Source organism: Heterocephalus glaber, unplaced genomic scaffold (assembly GCF_053883595.1).
Source record: "Heterocephalus glaber isolate CG9 unplaced genomic scaffold, H.glaber_assembly_v1.0 deba00001845, whole genome shotgun sequence".
NCBI lineage: Eukaryota > Metazoa > Chordata > Mammalia > Rodentia > Bathyergidae > Heterocephalus > Heterocephalus glaber.
Window position 1 is genome coordinate 988,020 of NW_028258494.1, and position 21,156 is coordinate 1,009,175.

Genomic DNA, 21,156 nt, shown 5'->3' on the forward strand with positions numbered 1-21,156 from the left:
ATAAGTACCTAGCACATTAAGGGAAAGGTGTTATTTTATAAATAAGTCTCCTTAGAGCCCCTATCATGTCCTTGTTTCTCAGGCTGTAGATAAAGGGGTTCATCATGGGGGTGACCACAGTATACATCACTGAGGCTACTGCACTCTTTCTGGAGGAATGAGTACCTGTAGAACTGAGGTATACACCAAAACCTGTCCCATAGAACAAGGAAACAACAATTAAGTGTGACCCACAGATGGAGAAGACTTTATACTTTCTACCAGCTGATGGAATTTTCAGGACAGAAGAGACAATTTGAGTGTAAGAGAAAATTATCCCAGAGAGAGGAACAGCACCCAACAGGCCTGTCACCAAATACACCAGGATATTATTGATGAGGATATCAGAACAGGCAAGCTTGAGAAGATGAGCCAGTTCACAGAAAAAGTGGGGAATCTCCAGGTTAGTGCAGAAAGAGAGCCTCAGTGCCATGGAGGTGTGGAGTAGGGCATCAAGGACACTGATGAGGAAGGAAAGCAAAACCAGCAGCCTGCAGAGTTTGGGTTTCATGATGACATTGTACCTTAGGGGATGACAGATGGCCACAAAGCGGTCATACCCCATAGTTACCAGAATTCCATTTTCTAATCCAAGAAAAACCAAGGCAAAACAGATTTGGGTGAGGCAGCCAGTATAACTGATGGATTTACTATGCACCTGGATGTTCACCAGCATTTTTGGAATGGTGGTGGTGGTGAAACAGATGTCCACAAAGGACAGACTGGAGAGGAAGAAGTACATAGGGGTGTGCAGGTGGGAGTCTGAGATGATAACCATGGTGATGACAAGATTCCCAAGCACTGTGACCAGGTACATGGACAGGAAAAGTGCAAAGAGTACAGGCTGCAGGTCTGGATCTTCTGAGAGTCCCAGGAGAAAGAACTCTGTAGTTTCTGAGAAGTTTCCTGGGTTCATTTTTTTCATGAGTCTGAGAGAAAAGATGGGAGTGATAAGGAAACAAATAGTGCCTGAAACCTCCTCAAGCTTGTCTATATTTTGAGACAAAATCAGCTACAGACTTTTCCTCCCACTTAACTTTTCCCGCTCTCCTTCACTCATCTTTTGTTGCCCTCAATATTTCTCCCATCCAATTTTTTCTCTATATTTCATTTTAAATCTACACATAATTACACATACATATGAGGTATAAAGGTTTCTTTTGAAGCATGTACACATTGTATAATTATCAAAATATTCATTTTAATAACATTGACTAATCAGGAATGTAGCACATCCACCAAATCATCCGTTCATACTTTCTCTTCAAGGTGAGCATTTCAAAACCCTATCTTCCAGCTATTTGAAAATGCGTATTTCACTTTTGTTAACTATAACAAAAATGATTTTATTTTCCACCTGTTATATTTCAAGTAGAGCCACTTATAAAGAATAAAACACAAAGGAAAGCATTTCTCCTCCCTGAGCATGTCTTCACAAATATTATTCTAGAATAATATTGTCAAGGCTGTATAGTAGAGTTTGGGATAACACAATATTTAGGCCAAATTCTGCCTGCTTGATTTTGTAAGTAAAGGGTTACTGGGACACATTCACTCCTTTATGTATTTTCTATAGTTGCTTATGGGCTACAAAAATATTGTTCAGCACTTGTCACAAAGATAATATGGTCACAAAACCCAAACTTGTTGCTATCTGGATTTTCACTGAAAAATTCTGACTCCTGATTGTCCAGAAGCTCAAGTAGGCTTAACATCATTATTTCTTAGGTATCCTCCAGTAATTTCAAGTGAAAATGCATAACATATTATCAGCTTATCTTTTTCTACTAATAATGATTGCATGCATCCATTATTTCATTGAGAGTTAAAAATGCTAACATTTGACTTGAGTACAGATTGAAAAGGGAGAGAGGTGAATGATTACTTGCAAAAGTGCTTAATTATTAACAGTAGTTGATATAATTACTCTCCATAGATACATTTAGAGAAATATATTTGCTCTTTTCTTTTCCTTTTAGGGGAATCCCCTTTTTTGTAGTTCTTTCCTATAATTTTCCCTTTCTCATAATTTGTGCTAATACTTTTCATCTAAGTTCATAACTCTCCCCTTTTTTAATTTATCTCAACCTAGATTTCATGTTCATACAATTAGGAAAGGAAATGTTAAGAGTCCACCCTGGATCATGCCCACCCTCCTCTCATTTCTGGTTCAGCCCTCTCAGTCTCTGGTTCAGGTATGATGGAGACTCAGCTCTGATCCCTGGTGAAGTCCTATGTGGACCAGCACAGGAATTGCTTTAAGTCTCTCATATACTCTGTGAATTTTTCAGATTCATAAGAAATGAATCTTGGCATCCCAGAATAGACAATGAAGAATCAGTCTGATGAAGGCCCGTTGTAGAGTATCTCACCATCCCTCATAGAATCTTTACTAGAATCTGTGGGCAAATGTACAGAATGAAAAATTCACAACCTGATGAGGGGTGATAAGGAATTTGCTGGTACATTTCTAGGATTCAATAACTTTCTCAAAATGTTGCTTGAAGTTGTTAGTGAATTTGAAGGCACATAAGAAGGGAAGATTGCTAAATAAGATCAGTCTTTGCTAAATGGAAATAATATAACAATGCTGGTCCTTGGAGAAGATCTGAAAGTATTATTGAACTTCCTTATGTTAGATTCTGATTTGTCCTATACTTACAACAAAATAGGGGTTTTTTAATTTAAATTTTAACATTAAGATCTCATAAAGCTAAGATTTCAATGAAGGAAAATGCTTTGGAGATGTATTGTATGCCAATTGATGTCAATTAAGCATGCTTATTTTGGAAAAAGAAGAAAATTATTTTTTACTCAATACTTAAAAACGGTATTTAAACTTAAAAGAAATAGCATATTCTGGCAATGTCAAAGCATCTGCCTCTTGGTCTTACTAAGAGTGAATTTCTGTCATAATGTCCCAAGAGACAGGATAAAATACCAGTACCACCATAAGTGCTATTGAATGAAGGGAGAACAACTTTAATCTATTTGGAACCTAGGTCTTTAAGCATGTTAGGCAAGTGCTCTACTAGTGAACTATATCCCAACCCTTTTTATTTTTAATTTCAGACAGGTTCTTGCTAAGTTGCTCAGTTTGGCCTCAAACTTGCCATCCACCTATCTCAGTGATCTGTGTGGCCTGGATTACAGGCATAGTGAGCCACCATGTGTCATAAATTAATGCAGATTACTTTCCTTGGAGAGAGGCAGGTGATGAGAGGAGAATCAGTCCTTGAACATGAGATGTGGACTAAGACAGGTACAAATCCTATCATGAGTTCCCCAACTGTAACATGGATCTGCAACATAGGGAGGTTTCTGAAACTACGAGCAGATTCAATCATCTCATTTATGTAGTGGAAGTGCTATGAAAATGTACAGAGATATTGCCAAGAAGAAACATAGATGAAAAGTGCTAAGTGCAGGGCTTGGCATACAGAGCCCTATAAATATTTTCCTATCAGTTTGTGTTCAGCTGTGGACAAGGCTGGATGTTTTTGTGGAATGTTGAGGATGACAGAGAAAGGAGGAAAGAGAGACATAGAACACTCCAGGAACAATATTACAAGGCTGAGCCAAGCAGAGACTTGCTCAAAACACCAGGGGAAACCCTGCCAGGACAATGAAGAAGGGGGAAAAAAATTAAACTATGTCAGTACAGGAATAGATGGACTATGGCTCAGCAAGGTAATGACATGTTATTTTAATACTATTTTAATAAAACTTAGTATACTTATGTTTTAATATTTATCAGCTAAACATTGTACATTTAAGTTGGTGGTAGATGTATAAAATTACACTAAACAAATATTAAAACACTACATCAGTATGTAATTTATGTGATATTAATATTCCTTAAAATAATTATTTTTCATTTTCAAAATTTTATCAGTGCATATTAGATACACAATTTAATCTTAACTTGTAAGTAAAAGCATGTAACATTTTGATTATTGTCTTCCTTTTGCTTTCCTGTCATCTCTCCTTTTTCTATTATTCTTTTTATAAAGCTCTTCTTCAATTATTTGAGAAGTATAAAGAATGAAGCTGAAGGGCTTAGCCATATCACCCACAATGCTCAAAATCAAATCCAAATATTTGGATACATTTGTTTTATATTTTTAAAGTAAAGGCCAGGTATTTAGCTCAGTGATTCCAGTGCCTGCCACACAAGTGCGAGGTCAGGAGTTCGATCCCTGGTACCAAAAGTAAAAATAAAGCTCTGCAGATGTCTTTTGTACATTGGTGTACTCCCACATTATTTCAATACTGACCTCCACTCCCCAAGGTAACTGTGAGACTGAACTTTTCATGAAGAATTCTCCTGTATGGCCTCATAAACATTATGATAGAACCACAAAAAACCTGTGTTTATGGAACTTTCTTTAACACATGTGGATGTTGGTTATAAATGACATTATGCTGTGTTTTTATTTCAACAACTGTAATTTTTTTAGGTGGACACTGTATTTCCTATGTTTCTTAATATTGATTTCAGCCACCATACGTTAATGTCAACACATATTCTTGTGTGATTGGGAATTTGTATTAGCCATAAATTACTTTTACCTACTACATTCACACATAACAATAGTGTTATACTAAACATGGTGAATTTTAATGAAATTACAGGGTGAGGGCTCCTGGAATAGTAGGGAGGGGCATAAAGTAGTAGCATAAAGATTTCTTGTCTCTGTTTGGAATTCTTTATTATTTTTAAATGAGATACATTAATTAAATTTTAATAAAAATGTCTGTGGCTATCTAGCAGAATTAATGATTAAATCTGGAAGGTAGATTAATAATTGTGTTTTTCTGCACACTGTGCACTTTGATTGTTTTAATATATTTCATAATATTTTGTTTGGAATTCAAAAAGAGAAGGAGTGGAAAGGTAACTCCTTGATATTCTGTGGATTTAACCTTCTCTTCTGGTGTCCTCTCAGTCAGGTGTTAGTGTGCAGTTGCACACTAGGGAGACTGAGGTAATAGGGTTGTGTTTAATTTGAAATAGCTGGAGGGGAATAACAATTTCTCACCACAAAGAAATTTTAAATGTAGGAGGCCATGGACACTCTAATTATCCTGATTTGTAACAACAGGATTACATGTATTGAATTTTTATATTGTAAGCCATAAATATATACTATTGATATGCATAAACAAAAATATTTTTCAAAGAAAGAAGAGCACTTGAATTCTGTGAAGGTGAAAACTGGATTCAAAAATGGTTAAACTGAAAAGGGACATACAAAATAAAGACAAACAGAGAAAAGAATTAGAAGGAGATGTAAGCAAATGTAAGGAAGGAAGGGAGGAAGAAGGGAGGGAGAAAAGGAAGCAGGAAGGAAGGAAAGAAGGAAGACATTAAGCCAGGAAGGAAGGAAAGAAGGGAGGAAGGAAGGAAGGGAGGGAGGGAGGGAGGGAGGGAGGGAGGAAGGAAGGGAACAAGGGAGGGAGGGAAAAGACAGACAAAGTTACTTCAATATCTTACTGTAATTTTTGGAAGAACTTCAGAATACTTGGAAGATATCAGCTAGGTGTTATGAATCTGTTCACTGGATCTTGAGAGATGATGCTGGAAAATAGATCATCAGGAAGGGCAGATGGACCAATGGGCAGTGAGCTTCTGGGTGAGAGTTCTCATCTCTGGAAGCAGGTTCAAGTGTGTTTCCTGACCTGAGCCCTGTTGCTGATAAGGTGGTCACAGGCTGACTATTTTCAGTGTCTGTAGCCTTGTGGGCTCAATTAGCACAGCTCCTCATTAGCCAGAGGCTCATTCTCATTTATCCTCCAAGGCAGCTAAGAGCCTTCAGGTATAGATCATAGAAGGGCAGAACTCTTGGTGACTGATTTCCTGAACCTGAGAGTACAGGTACATACCATTCTCTTCCTGCCACATCTCCTTTTGCTTCCAGGGATCTCAGTCTTGGATGCAGGCTCTGACCTCTAGACAGTGGGAGGGATCCTCCTTAGTTTAAAATCCCAGTTCATTCTGAAGTAGAGATGATCACTAAAGCACTCGTTTTAAAAATTAAAAGAAAAGAAAAAATACATGGAAAGAAAAGAAAAAATTTATACTAATCATCATAGTCAAGAGGAAAAAAGCAGATATTGTAGTATGTATGCAAGATAATGAGAGTTTAAGTTGATGCAACTGCTTTGGAGCATTGTATGGTGGTATTTAATAAATGTGCCCATATCTATTCCCTAAGATATAAATATTGGACTCCTAAAGATGCAAAATTGTGCACTTAACAGCCTGCAGGAGAATCCCTTTTGCAGTGCTACTGAGCAAATATTCTAGCTCTAGCCAGGCATTGTGGTACACATTTGTAATTCCAGTTCATGGAAGTCTGAAGTAGGAGGATCAGCAATTTGAGGCCAGCTTGGGATACACAGTGACATCATTTCTCAGAAAACTAAAAAAATTTAAAAATAAAAATACAATCCCAGCTGGAGACAGCTCACTACCCAAACAAACAAATAAATTGTGCATACTCACAGAGTAGAAATGGATGGGATAATGGGAATAAACATTTGCTTAATGGAATAAAGTATGGGAGTATCACAAATATAATGTTGACCAGAAGAATTTGGGCATAAGTAATTCAATATGATATTCCATATAAAATGCATGCAACTCTGCAAATATACTAGAATGACACAGGTTTGCATTTTAAATTTGCCAGTGTTGCAGCAGGTAACTTACAAAACCATTAAAAAGCCTGGGATACACATCATAGTTACATTCAGTAGCAGAAATCAGAGAATTATTTACTAAAGATGGGTTCTGAGGAGTTGTTCATGGCTACTGATTGTGCCTTTTATCTTTACCAATGTTCAACAGTACACGTAGTTAATTCTGTCTTGGAAAACCATAGAGAACTGCAAGATTCTGAACATATAGTAAAGGAAAGCACCGGTGTGTTGTAAAACATTACAGAATTCCGTGGAAAATTAAACCATTCACAGTCTTGGTATGATGATTCATTACAAACTATTATTGTCATTATTATTATTATTATCATCATTTAGTTAATGCACTAGTCTAATGAAACCCACAATCTTGCACATGTTAACCAAAAGCTTTACCACTGAGCCACATTCCTAGCCCTATTAGAGAACTTTCCACAAAACAAGACCTATAAAATTTATAAATATATAGGATTATAAACATAAATTAAAGATTTACCTAATAAAAAATATATCCATGAAACAATCATCCATATCTCCTTCAATATGTAAATACTTATTAAAAGGTAGTAGCAAAATGAGATGAGGAATCTATGAACACATGAAGATGATATGAGAAAAGGAAGAAAAGAGAGTATCAGGAGGCCAAGGGAAGTATAACATGATCAAGATTCAATATGAAAACATACAGAAAAAGAAGGGGGTCAAGGGGGAGGGAGGGATGGGAGAAATGATAAAACAAGGAAATAAGATGTGTTATGTACATGTACCCATAATTGAAAATGAATACAAGCATTACATACTTACTATACATACGTACTAATAAACTAAAAATATAATAAACATGATTTGATGAGTATATGTAGCAATTCTCCAAGATGAATATAATTATGTTTTGCAAAGCTGTACCAACAATAACAGTGTTGAAAACCTGATTGTCTGTGAGGTATACTTGTTCATAATTGTAGTTAGTTGGAAGTAAAAGAATCAATATGTCTTCCACAACACATATATACAGACCAAAAAGAAATAAATAAATAAAACATGTTCAAAACATGGTAGCTTCAAAGTTTGCTGTTTATATTTCTCAAACAGAGAGCAATTCATACAGATATTTAAAGTTATTTCACATAAATTTTGACAGATGAAAAATATATAAATGATATCTGATGCAGGCATTTGAGAACTTGGGGTTTCTCCATGTTAACATATTTCTTCTTAAACAGGAGAGAGTGCAGATGACATAAAAAAAACTCTTCACAGAAATAATGGCAGAAAACTTCCCAAGCAGGAGGAAAGAACTCCACATACAGATAAGTGAGGCATATAGGACTCCAAATAGCCTTGATCAAAAAAAATCTACACATAGGCATATAATTGTTAAGATTCCAGAAACACAACAGAAGAACAAAGTTCTCCAAGCAGTTGGAGAAAAGAAACAAATCACATACAAAGGAAAGCCCATCAGAATCACAGAAGACTCCTAAACACAAACCATCAAGGCAAGAAGAGCTTGGAGTGACATATTCCAAGCCCTAAAAGAAAACAGCCTCCAACCAAGATTGATGTACCCTGCAAAACTATCTTTCAAAATGGATGGAGAAATAAGATACTTTCATGAAAAAGAGCAACGTAGGAACTTCGTAAATACCAAACCAGCACTCCAAAGAATTTTACCCAATATCCTAGGAACAGACATTGAGGATCACAACCCCAGGAAGCAAAGCAGAATGAACCCATCTGGCATGACAAGAAATTAAATGTAAAGGGGGAGAACCCAACAAAAAGAAAAAGTCATGGCCATGACAAGTCAATACATTTCAGGTATAACCATCAACGGTAATGGTCTCAATTTACCAATCAAAAGAAACAGACTGGCAGAATGGGTCAAGAAGCAAAATCCAACAATATGCTGGGTACATGAAACACTTAATTCAAAAGGAAACTGATAGACTGAAAGTTAAAGGGTAGAAAACAATATTCCATGCGACAGGAACCCGAAAAAAAGCAGGAGTAGCTATACTCTTTGCAAATCAAGTAGATTTCAAACCAGCACTGATTAAGAGAGACAAAGAAGGACACTACATCCTTGGAAAGGGAAGAATCCAAGAGGAAGAGATGAAAATCATAAGTATCTATGCACCAAACACTAGTGCACCCAACTATATGAAACAAATACTAACAGACTGGAAAAGTCCTATATGCACTAATACAATTGTAGTGGGGTACCTCAACACCCCACTGTCACAAATAGATAGATCAACTAGACTAAAAATAAGTAATGAAATACTAGAACTCAAATGAACTATTGAACAAATGAAATTAACAGATGTTTACAGAGTATTCCACCCAACAAACTCAGAATACACATTCGTGTCAGCAGCATGTGGGTCATTCTCCAAAATAGACCACATACTGACACATAGAACATGTTTAAGTATGTGCAAAGGAATTGAAGTTATCCCCTGTATATTATCAGACCAGAGTGCAAAGAAATAGGATATTCATAGCAAAAGAAACTGGAAAAATTTCATAAAAACATGGAAATTGAACAACACACTTCTGAATAACCAATGGGTCACAGAGGAAATTAAAGAAGAAATCAGACAGTTCCTTCAATTAATGACAATGGTAATACAACATATCAGAATCTATGGAGCACAATGAAAGCAGTCTTATGAGGGAAACTCATAGCAGTGAATATGCATATTAGGAAAAAAGAACTAGCCCAATTAAACAATCTGATGCTGCACCTCAAGCTTCTAGAAAAAGAAGTGCAGGACAAACCCAGAGCTCATACAAGGGAGGAAATTATAAAGATCAGAGGAGAAATCAATGCAATGGAGACTAAGAGAACAATACAAAAAATCAATGAAGCCAAGAGTTCGTTCTTCGAAAGAATCAACAAAATTGACAAACCCTTAGCCAACCTTGTCAGAAAAAGGAAAGAAAAGGCCCAAATCCATGGAATTAGGAGTGAAAAGGGTGAAATTACAACAGACCCAGCAGAAATCCAGAGGATCATCAATACCTACTTCCAGAACCTATATGCCAATAAGATAGACAACACAGAAGAAATGGGCAGATTCCTAGGTACATATGAATTTCCAAAGTTGAACAAAGAAGACCTAAAAATTCTGAACAACCCAATATCAACCAATGAAATTGAAAATGTAATTAAAAACTTATCAACTAAGAAAAGCCCGGGCCCTGATGGCTTCACTGCTGAATTCTACAAGACATTTAGAGAGGAACTGCTGCCACTACTGTTTAAACTCTTCAATGAAATTGAAAGGGAAGCAATACTCCCAAATTCATTCCTGGAAGCAAGCATCACCTTGATCCCCAAAGCAGAGAAAGACCCAACCAAAAAGGAGAACTATAGGCCAATCTCACTAATGAACATAGATGCAAAAATCCTTAATAAGATACTGGCAAACAGAATGCAGAAGATCATCAAGAAGATTATAGACCCTGATCAAGTGGGATTCATCCCAGGGATGCAGGGATGGTTCAACATATGCAAATCAATCAATGTAATACACTATATTAATAGAGCCAAGGACAAAAATGATATGATTATTTCCATAGATGCAGAAAAAGCTTTTGACAGAGTCCAACATGCATTTATGATAAAAACCCTACAAATAATTGGAACAGATGGTCTCTACCTCAAACTGATAAAAGCCATCTATCAAACACCAACAACCAATATCATACTAAATGGTGAAAAACTGAAATCTGCCACAGTAAAATCAGGAACAAGACAAGGATGTCTACTATCACCACTCTTGTTCAATATTGTTTGGAAACATTAACCACGGCAATTAGACAAGAGAATGAAATAATAGCAATAAAGATAGGAAAAAAAGAAGTCAAATTGTCATTATTTGCAGATGACATGATACTCTATATAGAATACCCCAAGATCTCCAACAAAAGTCATCTAGAATTAATAACCAAATTTAGTCAAGTAGCTGGTTACAAGATCAACTAACAAAAATCAATAGCTTTCCTATATATGAAGGACAGACTCACTGAGAGAGAAATAGGACAAATAATTCCTTTCACATTAACATCCAAAAAACTGAAATACCTAGTAATCAACCTAATGAAAGAAATCAAAGACCTCTTCTCTGAAAACTACGGGACTCTGAAAAGAGAGATTGAAAATGATATCAGAAAATGGACAGACATCCCCTGCTCCTGGGTAGGAAGGATTAATATAGTGAAAATGGCCATACTTCCCAAACTGCTATATAATTTAATGCCATTCGAATTGACAATCCAGCAGCATACTTCATGGACCTTTAGAAAACAATCCTAAAATTCATTTGGAACAAGAAGAGACCCAGAATAGCAAAAGCAATTCTAAGTAACAGAGACATGGGAGGGGGTATCACAATCCCTAACCTGCAACTCTACTACAAAGCTACTGTGATAAAAACAGCATGGTACTGGCAAAGAAACAGAACTGAGGATGAGTGGCACAGATTGGAAGATGCAGAAACAATGCCAGACACACTCAGCCATCTTATTTCTCATAAAGGAGCCAAGCAACCTCACTGGAGAAAAGATAGCCTCCTTAATAAATGGTGCTGGAAAAATTTTGCTTCAACTTGCCAAAGATTAAAACTAGACCTATATCCCTTGCCATGCACTACACTAAAAATGAAACGGATTAAAGTTCTAAATATTAAAATAGAAACTCTGAACCAGGTGGAACAGAGGTTAGGTAGAACCCTTGAAGACATTGGTGTAGGGAAAGATTTTATGAACAAAACCTCAGTTGCCCATGAATTAGCACAAACAATCAACAAGTGGGATCTCTTCTTATTAAAAAGCTTTTGCACAGCAAGAGAAACCACCAGCAGTGTGAAGAGACAACCCACAATGTGGAAAAAAATCTTCACTTGCTTCTCCTCAAAGGTCTACTATCTCGAATCTATAAAGAACTTAAAAAGATCAGACCTCCCAAATTTAAAGACCCAATCCAAAAATGGCATCTGAAATGAACACACATTTTTTCACACAAAGAAGTAGAAATAGCAAATAAATACATGAAAAAATGTTCATCATCACTAGTCATTCGAGAGATGCAAATGGAAACAATGCTGTGATTCCACTTCACTCCCGAAAGAATGGCTGCTATCATGAAATCAACCAATAACAAATGCTGCCATGGCTGTGGGGAAAGAGGAACCATGCTTCACTGCTGGTGGGAGTGTAGACTGGTGCAAGCACTGTGGAAATCACTATGGAGATACCTCAAAGAACTAGGACTGGAAGTCCCATTTGACCTCACTATTCCACTGCTGGGAATATTCCCCAAAGAATCAAAAGAATCATACCACAGTGATATATATGCACCCATGTTCATAGAAGCACAGTTTGTGATAGCTAAAACTTGGAAACAGCCTAAATGCCCATCAACTTGAGACTGGATAAAGAAAATGTGGTGTTTTTTAATAAAATAGAGTACTACTCTGCCATCAAAAAATGAGAAATTAGAGACATTTATAGCTAAGTGGCTTCAAATTGAGGTGATATTCTTAAGTGAAATAAATAGGACACACATGTATAAATACCAAATAGTTTCTCTGGTGTGAGAATCTGAAAGTGTAAATAAAGGACTAAAATATATAATAGGTAATGTGAAATAGGAAGAAAAGGGGCAAAGGGGAAGGAAGTGGGAGGGCTAGGGGAAAGGATAGAAGGGAATAGGATTAATATGAGAAAATGGAAAAATAGGAACAAAATCTTTGTAAATAGAGAGTAATGGAGGGGTTGAAGGGAGGGCTGGGCAAGGGTGAAAAATAAGAACGAAGAGAGATTATATAAAGGTGCAAATTTCCAATGATGAATGTCATTATATTGTATACCTAAAATGTACCAATGATTAGAATGAATAATCGATAATGCAAAATAGGAAGAAAAGGTCCAAAGGGGTAGAGGTAGTGGGAGGGGTAGGGGAAAGGAAAGAAGGGAAAGGAAAAATGCTGAGAAATGGAAAAAATGGAAATAAAGTCTTTGTAAATAGGGAAGGGTGGAGGGGATGAAGGGAGGGCTAGATATGGGGAAAAAATAAGAACTGAGATGCATTATATAAAGGCACAATTTCCAATGAGAAATGTAATTGTGTTGTATACATCAAATGTAGCAATAAAATAATTTAACAGCAAGATAATCATATTTCTTCTTGTCTCAGCCTTTCTTCACATGCAATAAAATAAGAAATGGGCTAGGTGTGGAATATGATCATACCAAATTGTATTGAGTATTTTCTATTTTCCAGGAATTCTGCTAAGAGACATGCCAAAATTGGACACTACATCAGTAGCATTGAAAGGATCATCCTCAGGCTGCTCATGTTAGCATCACATAAGGTCATGTTAGAAAGCCACATTCATGGCCCACTCCATGTGCTGAAGTGAAGCCCAATCTCTCAGGACTGGAACAATGGAACTGGACCAAAGAACCTTTCCACAAGGTGTCCTGCTGATTCAAATAACATAGCAAAGGCTGTGAACCACTGAGGTGTTTAGTCTTCTCTGCTCATGATAATCCCCTGTTAGATTTCAGATGGGCAGAGGTCCCAATTTTGGCCTACAATATGTCAAAGTAAGGCTTCTGAATAACTCCATTAAAATGAGACCCAAGAAAAACCTAGTCACCTTTCTATCTCTCAGTGTCACATCAGAATAAGACAACTGCAATTGATCCTGGCTTTATCTGTTGGCCATGAGGAGACATAGCACAGGGTAAAGCTCACTCAGACATGATGAACACAGTATGCTCTGCCCGGATGGACCCCTCCTTCACTCAATTTATTGAAGACGATCATTCCAGTTGAGCAAATTGGATTGGAATCACTTTGGTAATATCTGGGACACAGCCATACTAATGGGTGGAATTCAAATATTTCATAATCATGTTAAATTCTACAAGAGGAAATTTAGAACAATTTCATTGATGGGAAGCCAAGTGTAGTTGGTAATATTATTGCTGTACAGACAATTTTATTAACCACTGAGCCCAGCCTCAGTAATGCCAGCATTTAGTGATGATAATAAATAGATGCTCTGTTCTCTGGCAAATTACCTCAGCTGAATAAAACTCTGTCTGGAAATCCATGTCATAGCCCAGGTAACAATGCTGAGGATATTACAGGGGGCTATAAAGCACACTTTCAGATAAGAATAATTCAGGGAGACTATATATATGGCACTATCCATGGATGAAGCCTGGTTCTCTAACTATAATGGAATACTTACTTAGCTCCTTGCTTTGTCCTGAAATCCTGCTGTTACTAACATTCTCCTGAGAAGCAACCCCCTTCCCAGCCACTACAAGTAGAATTATTTGCTCAGGTTCTACTTCTGTGCAAACTTACCAGGAAATAAAGCTCAGAAATGTAACAAATTTTTGTGAATCTATGCTATAGAACACCAATTCAGTTTTCTAATCTATGTTGAAACACCCTTCTCCTAAGCATTTAGTGGTAGAAGGGTCCTACCTGTTCCTTGATTCTTTCTAGAAGTCTAAGTCCAAAGTAGAAGGCACAGTTACAAAATGTGAGATGTACTGATCAGTTTCTTCAAGGCTTCCTTCATGTCTCTGCTCCTCAGACTGTAAATAAAGGGGTTCATCATTGGAGGGACCACTGTATACATCACTGAGGTAATTGCAGTCTTCCTGGATGAGTCAGTCACTGCAGAGCTGATGTACACTCCAAAAGCGGTCCCATAGAACAGGGAAACAACAGAAAGATGAGACCCACAGGTAGAAAATGCTTTGTACTTTCCCTCAGTTGAGGGCATTCTTACAACAGAAGAGGCAGTTTTAAAGTAGGAGAAAATAATCCCAAGGAGAGGGACACCACCCAATATGTTGGTCACTGCATATACCAAGATGGTGTTGAGGAGGGTGTCAGAACAGGACAGCTTGATGACCTGGCCCAGTTCACAAAAGAAGTGGGGGATTTCCAGGTCTGCACAGAATGACAGGTGGAGTACCATCAGGCAGTGCAGCAGGGCATCTACAGTGTGAGTGAGCAATGAGAACAGAGTCAGCAGAACACAGACAGGAGTTCATGACGACTGTGTATCTAAGTGGATGGCCGATGGCTATGTAATGGTCGTAGGCCATTGCTACAACCAGAAAGTTTTCCAATTCAGTGAAAACCAGGATGAAGCAGAGCTGGGTAAGGCAGCCTTTCTAACTGGTGGCTCTGCTCTGTTTAAGGATATTCATCAGCATCTTGGGGACTGTGGTAGAGCTGAAACAGATGTCACTGAAGGACAGATTGGAGAGGAAGAAGTACATGGGGATGTGGAGGTGGGAGTCATTGCTTATGGCCAGGATGATGACCAGGTTCCCAAGCACTGTAACCAGGTACATGGACAGGAACAGTCCAAAGATAAGGGGCTGCAGTTCAGGGTCCTCTGAGGGACCCAAAAGTAAGAATTCTGCTGTACTTGTTTGGTTTTTTGCTTCCATATTTGTGAGGAGACTAATAGGAAAATACAGGTAATGGGAGAGAGATCAGATTTTTTACTTTAGAAAATTCTTACAGCTATATATTAAAGTGAAGCAAATATTGCTCTTTCCCTCTATCTTCTGCTCACTTTTCCCTTTATACCTTCCTTTCTTTCTGTCCTCTACTGTCCTATGCTATATTATTAACCAAATTTTATTTGTGGAAATCTACTCTTACCTACATTGCAACAAGTAGGAATTAAATAGAAAAAACACATATACCTTTCCCCTTGAAAATTCTCCAAACCTTAAATCATCAGGAAAACCCAAACCAAACAATGTTAAATCTAAATGAACTATCTCAGCTTCAATCCAGATTTCAACTGAGACAGAATTGCTCTAGTGCTTGCTCTGTAAATGAGAAATTGTTTGGAACTGTGTGAGAAATTGTTTGGAACTGTGTAAGAAATCTCAGTCTTCTCACTGGTACAATGGGGAAAATGTTACAAAACCTTACAAATATGTTGCAAGAATGAGAAATAAGACCAAATGCTTTAGACACTTAATATTATGTACGAGACACTTAATAGGTCTGTTATAATTTGTTTCTGCCATGGATATGATCAGACTGCTTGGCATGGTTGCTAATGCAAGAAAAATGATGAGTGGAACAAAATGTAGAACGATGAAAGAATAATACAATACCTTGTTAAAACTCCTTAGTCTGATAATTGCACATTAGAGGGAAGGATTGATGTACTCAAAGTCTCATTGGGAATCTTGGATATATAGGGAAGCAAGAAGAATGGACAAATCAATCACCTCCATGTTAACCTCGCTTGTACATACAAGATAATGTCTAGCAAGCAACTAGAATAAATAACCTACCTGTGGCAGCAAACATAGGAGAAATGTAAAAAAACGAAGTAATTTGTCTTATAAAGCATCTATGGAATGATAAAATTTACATAGATTTTAAAATACCACTGTAAGGATAGAGACCTGTAGGTAGGGAAAGATGAAGGAGACCCCCGGAAGGAGTTTAGACAGATGGTTAAACAGGCTTAACCACCTGTGAAGAGCTGACATCCGGAGGTCACACTTCCTCTTTACGCTGTATACACCAAAGCTTCACTTGCAAAAGTTAAAAGGAAAAAAAGGAAACCTGACCTTAAAGTGTGAAAAGCCCCCAAGACCCTTCCCCATCTTCCCTAGTAATCAGCCAATCAACCGATCAAGTAGGGGTATCCTCAGGCAGAGACAGGATAAGCCCCCGACTACTATAAAGTCAATACCTCAAGCCCCAGTTCAAGAGTGGCTCCGTTTCAGGCACCCCTGTCTGTCTCTGAGAGAAGGCAGCTGTATTCTTGCATGCTTGCTGAATAAAAGTACAAAATTTGTATCTACACATTTGACCTGTATCTGATTCTTCCACCACCTTCTGAGTGGTTGGGAGAGTCAGGCCCCAGGTGGCAGGGACTCTCCTCCTATCTCTGACCATGACACCGCCAATATTAATTCTTAATTTCTTATATTTTGAATTAAAAAAACACTTGAAAGGCATTAAAGACCAAGGTATATGCCAGTCATAAAGTAGACTGTCATGTTTGCATTAGATATAAAATAATACATATTTACTTATACATAGTCTCAGTCATATGACGATCATGTTTTTTTCTTCCCAAAGGAACCATTGCTCACCATGAACTTGGCAATGATTATTCCTTTGCAGTTTCAATACATTGAATTTTTCTTCCTGGAAACTATGTTCTGGTTTTCTTTCTCCTTTAAAAGAACTTAATACATATAAATTTTGTACATTAATGGAATTCAGTGTGGTATTTCCATACCTGCGTACAGAGTGCCCTGATAAAATCCAATGCTTGTCTTTTATCCTCCCCCCTAAATCTTTCCAAATGCCTACTATTCACCAGTATAGTTGAGTTTTTATAGACTTCATGTGTGAGACAGATCAACTTGCTGAAATGTTATGTTAAACATGGTATTTTCTCATTAGTTTGTCAAAAGTAGTATGTTTAATTACTTTTTGGTCTTCATATTTTTTGGTTTGGTTCATTAATTTTAATTACCTTACCAAATTCTTTTTTTCTTTTTGATACTGGGGATCGAACTCAGGACCTTGTGCTTGTGTGGCAGGCAGTGGAACCACTGAGCTAAATCCCTGGCCCCTGACCTTACCAAATTCTAATATCTAGTTACATCACATTAAATAAACATACATTACATAAGTTCACACGTACATGTTTGTACATCACATGGACATTTATGGACATTAATATAAACAGATGTAATATTGTGCAATGGGTAAAACCTTACAGTAACATCTGAAGAAAAATTAACTTTGCAAAATGAAGGAATGGAGCATAAATATTATGTCTATGGATATGTGGGTTTTTGTTATTTTAAGAAAGATTCTGTGCTTGCAAAATGTCAACACTGGCTAAGATTAAATGCAATGATATGAGCTTATTTGTTCTCTCTTTCTCTTCTGCCTTTTCAGTTTTCATTATGTCACAGAATGCCATGCAGGCTAGTGTGTAGTCTTGGGATCTGCTGTCCTCTCCACCTTCTCTCTTGTAGAATAATCAAGAACAGGGGAAAAGTGTCAGCTAAGGATGTGCACTATAATTAGGGAAGGGAAGAGTAAGAAGAGATGGGCATACACCTTTGCCACTTGCCAAATTCTGGATACAGAATTTCAGAACATCCCTCAAGGTGAGCAACAGAAGATTACTGTTGGGGTAGAAGACATCCCTGGACCCCAGGTCAGTGTTAGACATAAGCAGAATGAAAACTGCTCTGATATTGCTGCATAAAAGAGGCAAATATCTGGAGATGATAATTATGCAGACGCCACACAACTGACCGAGCTCTGCTCATGTTCCTCATGTCTCATCTCCTAGCCCACAGCAGAGACTGTAGACAAACACTTCTCACTGTTGACAAAAGGTAAAGCACCAAACTTAACATTACCTGGATGCCAACACTGAAGAAGGACATTCAGATCTTGGCTGGGTGTGATGGAGATAAATGGAAGCTCTGTTCTCAGAGAACACTGAAAGGTAGAGAAGTACCTGGCTCCTGTGTGGAAATGCTGGTTGCTGGGCCTGGTCAGGGGTGCTGCCTCCAGACCTGGGTGAGGCTGTGGGGGCACAGCCACAGGTAGACTATTTGCAGTCGCTATGGCCCTTGGGCTTCCATATCCAAAGCTTCTCATTAATCAAAATTTACAGTCTCATGTGATTACAGGGCAGTGCAAATCCATAGGGAGCAAGCCTGAGAGATGAAGTACTTGGCTTTGGTTGCTTCTTTCTCCTGGATAGGCCAAGGAAAACCACCTTCTTTTTGGGGGGGGGCGGGGGTGTTCAAGTACCTTGCCCTTTTACACATGTTGGTTCTGTTGCTGAATTCTACTTTTCCTTAACCCTATCATAACAATAAGTATGAATGATTGAAACCACATTTAGTTTTGCAAACCATATTAACGATGCATATAACCTGTGACCAGAATATATAAAGAGCTCTTACAGCTCATTAATAGACAACCCAATTAAAAAGTAGACACAAGAAGATGATAAATAGCCAGTAGAGTACAAGGAAAAGTGTGCAACACCGGAATCAGAAAAATACTAATCAGTACAGTAACAAGATTGAATTATACACTCATTAGAGAGATGAAGTTAAAAGTTTTAAAAGCCTTGTCATGACTTTTTCTTTTTGTTGGATTCTCCCCCTTTGCATTTAATTTGTCAAACCCAATGGATTCATTCTGCTGGGCTTCCTGGGGTTGTGATCCTCATTGTCTTTTCCTAGGATATTGTCTAAAATTTTTTTTTGAGTGTTGGTTTGGTATTCATGAAGTTCCTAACGTGCTCTTTATCATGAAAGTATCTTATTTCTCCATCAATTTTGAAAGATAGTTTTGCAGGGTACATCAATCTGAGTTGGAGGCTGTTTTCCTTTAGGGCTTAAAATACATCACTCCAAGCTCTTCTTGCCTTGAGGGATTGCCTTGAGAAGTCTGCTGTGATTCTGATGGGCTTTCCTTTGTATGTGATTTGTTTCTTTTCTCTCACTGCTTGTAGAATTTTATTCTTCGGTTGGGTTTCTGGAATCCTAAAAATTACATGCCTATGTGTAGATTTTTTTTTGTCAAGGCTAATTGGAGTCCTATATGCCTCACTTATCTGTATGTCAAGTTCTTTTCCCCGCTTGGGAAGTTTTCTGCCATCACTTCTGTGAAGAGTTTTTTTATGTCATCTGCACTCTCTCCTGTTTCTTCATTGATTCCAACCAGTCTTATGTTATTCTTCTTTGCATCATCTAGCAGGTGCTGGATTGATTTCTCATGTTCCCTTACAATTTTGAAGTAATTTTTCTTTTCCTGGTCACTAATTGCAATCTTATCTTCTATATCTGAAATTCTATCCTCACATTGGCTTATTCTGCTGCATAGGCTTTCAATGGAGTTTTTCATCTCCTGGAAATCTGTTTGCATCTCTTTTATGGATTTCATTTGTTTCCTATGTTGGGATTCCATCATGTTCCTCAGATCCTCTATTTTTTTAATCTGTGTCCTCTCTAGATTTATTAATCATGTCTTGCACTGTGCGCACAATCTTTGCTGTTATCTGTGAAATTATTTCTGATTTCTCTTTTTCCAGTTTCTCTTTTGTTGCCAGTTCAGGGAGTTCAGATTGTTGAGTATCAGATTGCTCCATCTTGTTTCCCTTTGGGGTTGCTGTAGGTGATCTAGAAGTCTGTTTTTGAAGCTTGTTTATGTGTCTTCTCATTTCCATGGTCAGAGTGGTGCTGGCGCCTGCGTGGCTCACCTCCTCTTCCCTAGGAGCAAGTATTGGAATGGCAGCCACTAGCCTCCTCCTGGGCACTGGGGTTGGCTCACCTCCTCTGGCCTAGGAGCAAGTGTTGGAATGGTGGGGGGAGCCTTCTCCTGGGCACTGAGACTGGCTCACCTCCTCTGCCCTAAGAGCTGTGGAATGGTGGGTGGCAGTCTCCTACTTGGCACTGGGGTTGCCTCACCTGGAAATATTTTGTTTTTAAAAATTATTGTTTTTAAAAGCTTTTTGAATTGTAATTAGAAAATAGTAACTATATATTAAAAGTGTTCAGATTTTTATATTTTTGAATACATATATAGATAAATCATATATAAATATATATATATATATAGTCACACATCTGAGCATTCTTCATCACATGACCAAAATGTGTATTTATGTATAGGAAGAAGACTTGTCAATAGATATGTACCTGATATTTACTCTTACATGTGTGTATATGTATATGGGCTGGGGATTTAGCTCAGTGGTTCTGCCACCTGCCCTGTAAGTGCAAGGTGCTGAGTTCGATCCTCGGTACTAAAAAAAAAAGTGCATATATATATATATATATATATTCACACTTGAATACAAGTATATACATGTATATAAAGATATATGAGAAATTTTATCACCAAAACTAGTGTCATATCTATCATCTGCCACATTTTTATATCTTTTTCATAATTCTTTGTATATTCATTGAGCACAATTGCTTTGAGATTTGCCCATGACTTTGTATCAGTAGTTCATTTCTTTTTATTGCTGAGTAGTTTTCCATTGTTTGGATGTTTCATGCTTTGCTTTTCCATTACACTCTGGAGAGAACTGAGTTTTTTTCAGTTTTTGCTCATTACCAATGTTACTACTGTGGATGTTTGTGTACAAATAGACATATGTTTTCATTTCTCTTGGGTAAATGCTGCTCAATGTAAAGAATGATATAGATTTATCACAACCTGATTCAGAAGTGGCCATAGTGTTCTCCAATGCAGTTTTTCTTTTAAATATGATCAATAATATTTGAAGAGAATTCTAGTTCAACATTCTACCATCCTTCTGATTTTTTTAGTCTTTTTAA

General features: G+C 37.4%; 1 protein-coding gene and 2 pseudogenes across 1 annotated transcript; 1 reads left to right on the forward strand and 2 right to left on the reverse strand.

Annotated features, from left to right (window-relative positions):
- Nucleotides 1–16: 16 nt before the first annotated feature.
- Nucleotides 17–955, reverse strand: LOC101699028 (olfactory receptor 7G3). The gene has a single exon (XM_004875420.2). It carries the CDS (start codon nucleotides 953–955, stop codon nucleotides 17–19), a length of 939 nt encoding a protein of 312 aa, XP_004875477.2.
- A 1,521-nt stretch (nucleotides 956–2,476) lies between these two features.
- On the forward strand, nucleotides 2,477–2,722 carry LOC110347577 (U6 snRNA-associated Sm-like protein LSm5 pseudogene; annotated as a pseudogene).
- An 11,581-nt stretch (nucleotides 2,723–14,303) lies between these two features.
- Nucleotides 14,304–15,240, reverse strand: LOC106008733 (olfactory receptor 7G2-like; annotated as a pseudogene).
- Between the last annotated feature and the right edge of the window lie 5,916 nt (nucleotides 15,241–21,156).

What these genes read in the sequence shown, in the direction of transcription:
- LOC101699028 (XM_004875420.2), bottom strand. Translation starts at nt 955, where the DNA reads ATGAACCCAGGAAACTTCTCAGAAACTACAGAGTTCTTTCTCCTGGGA.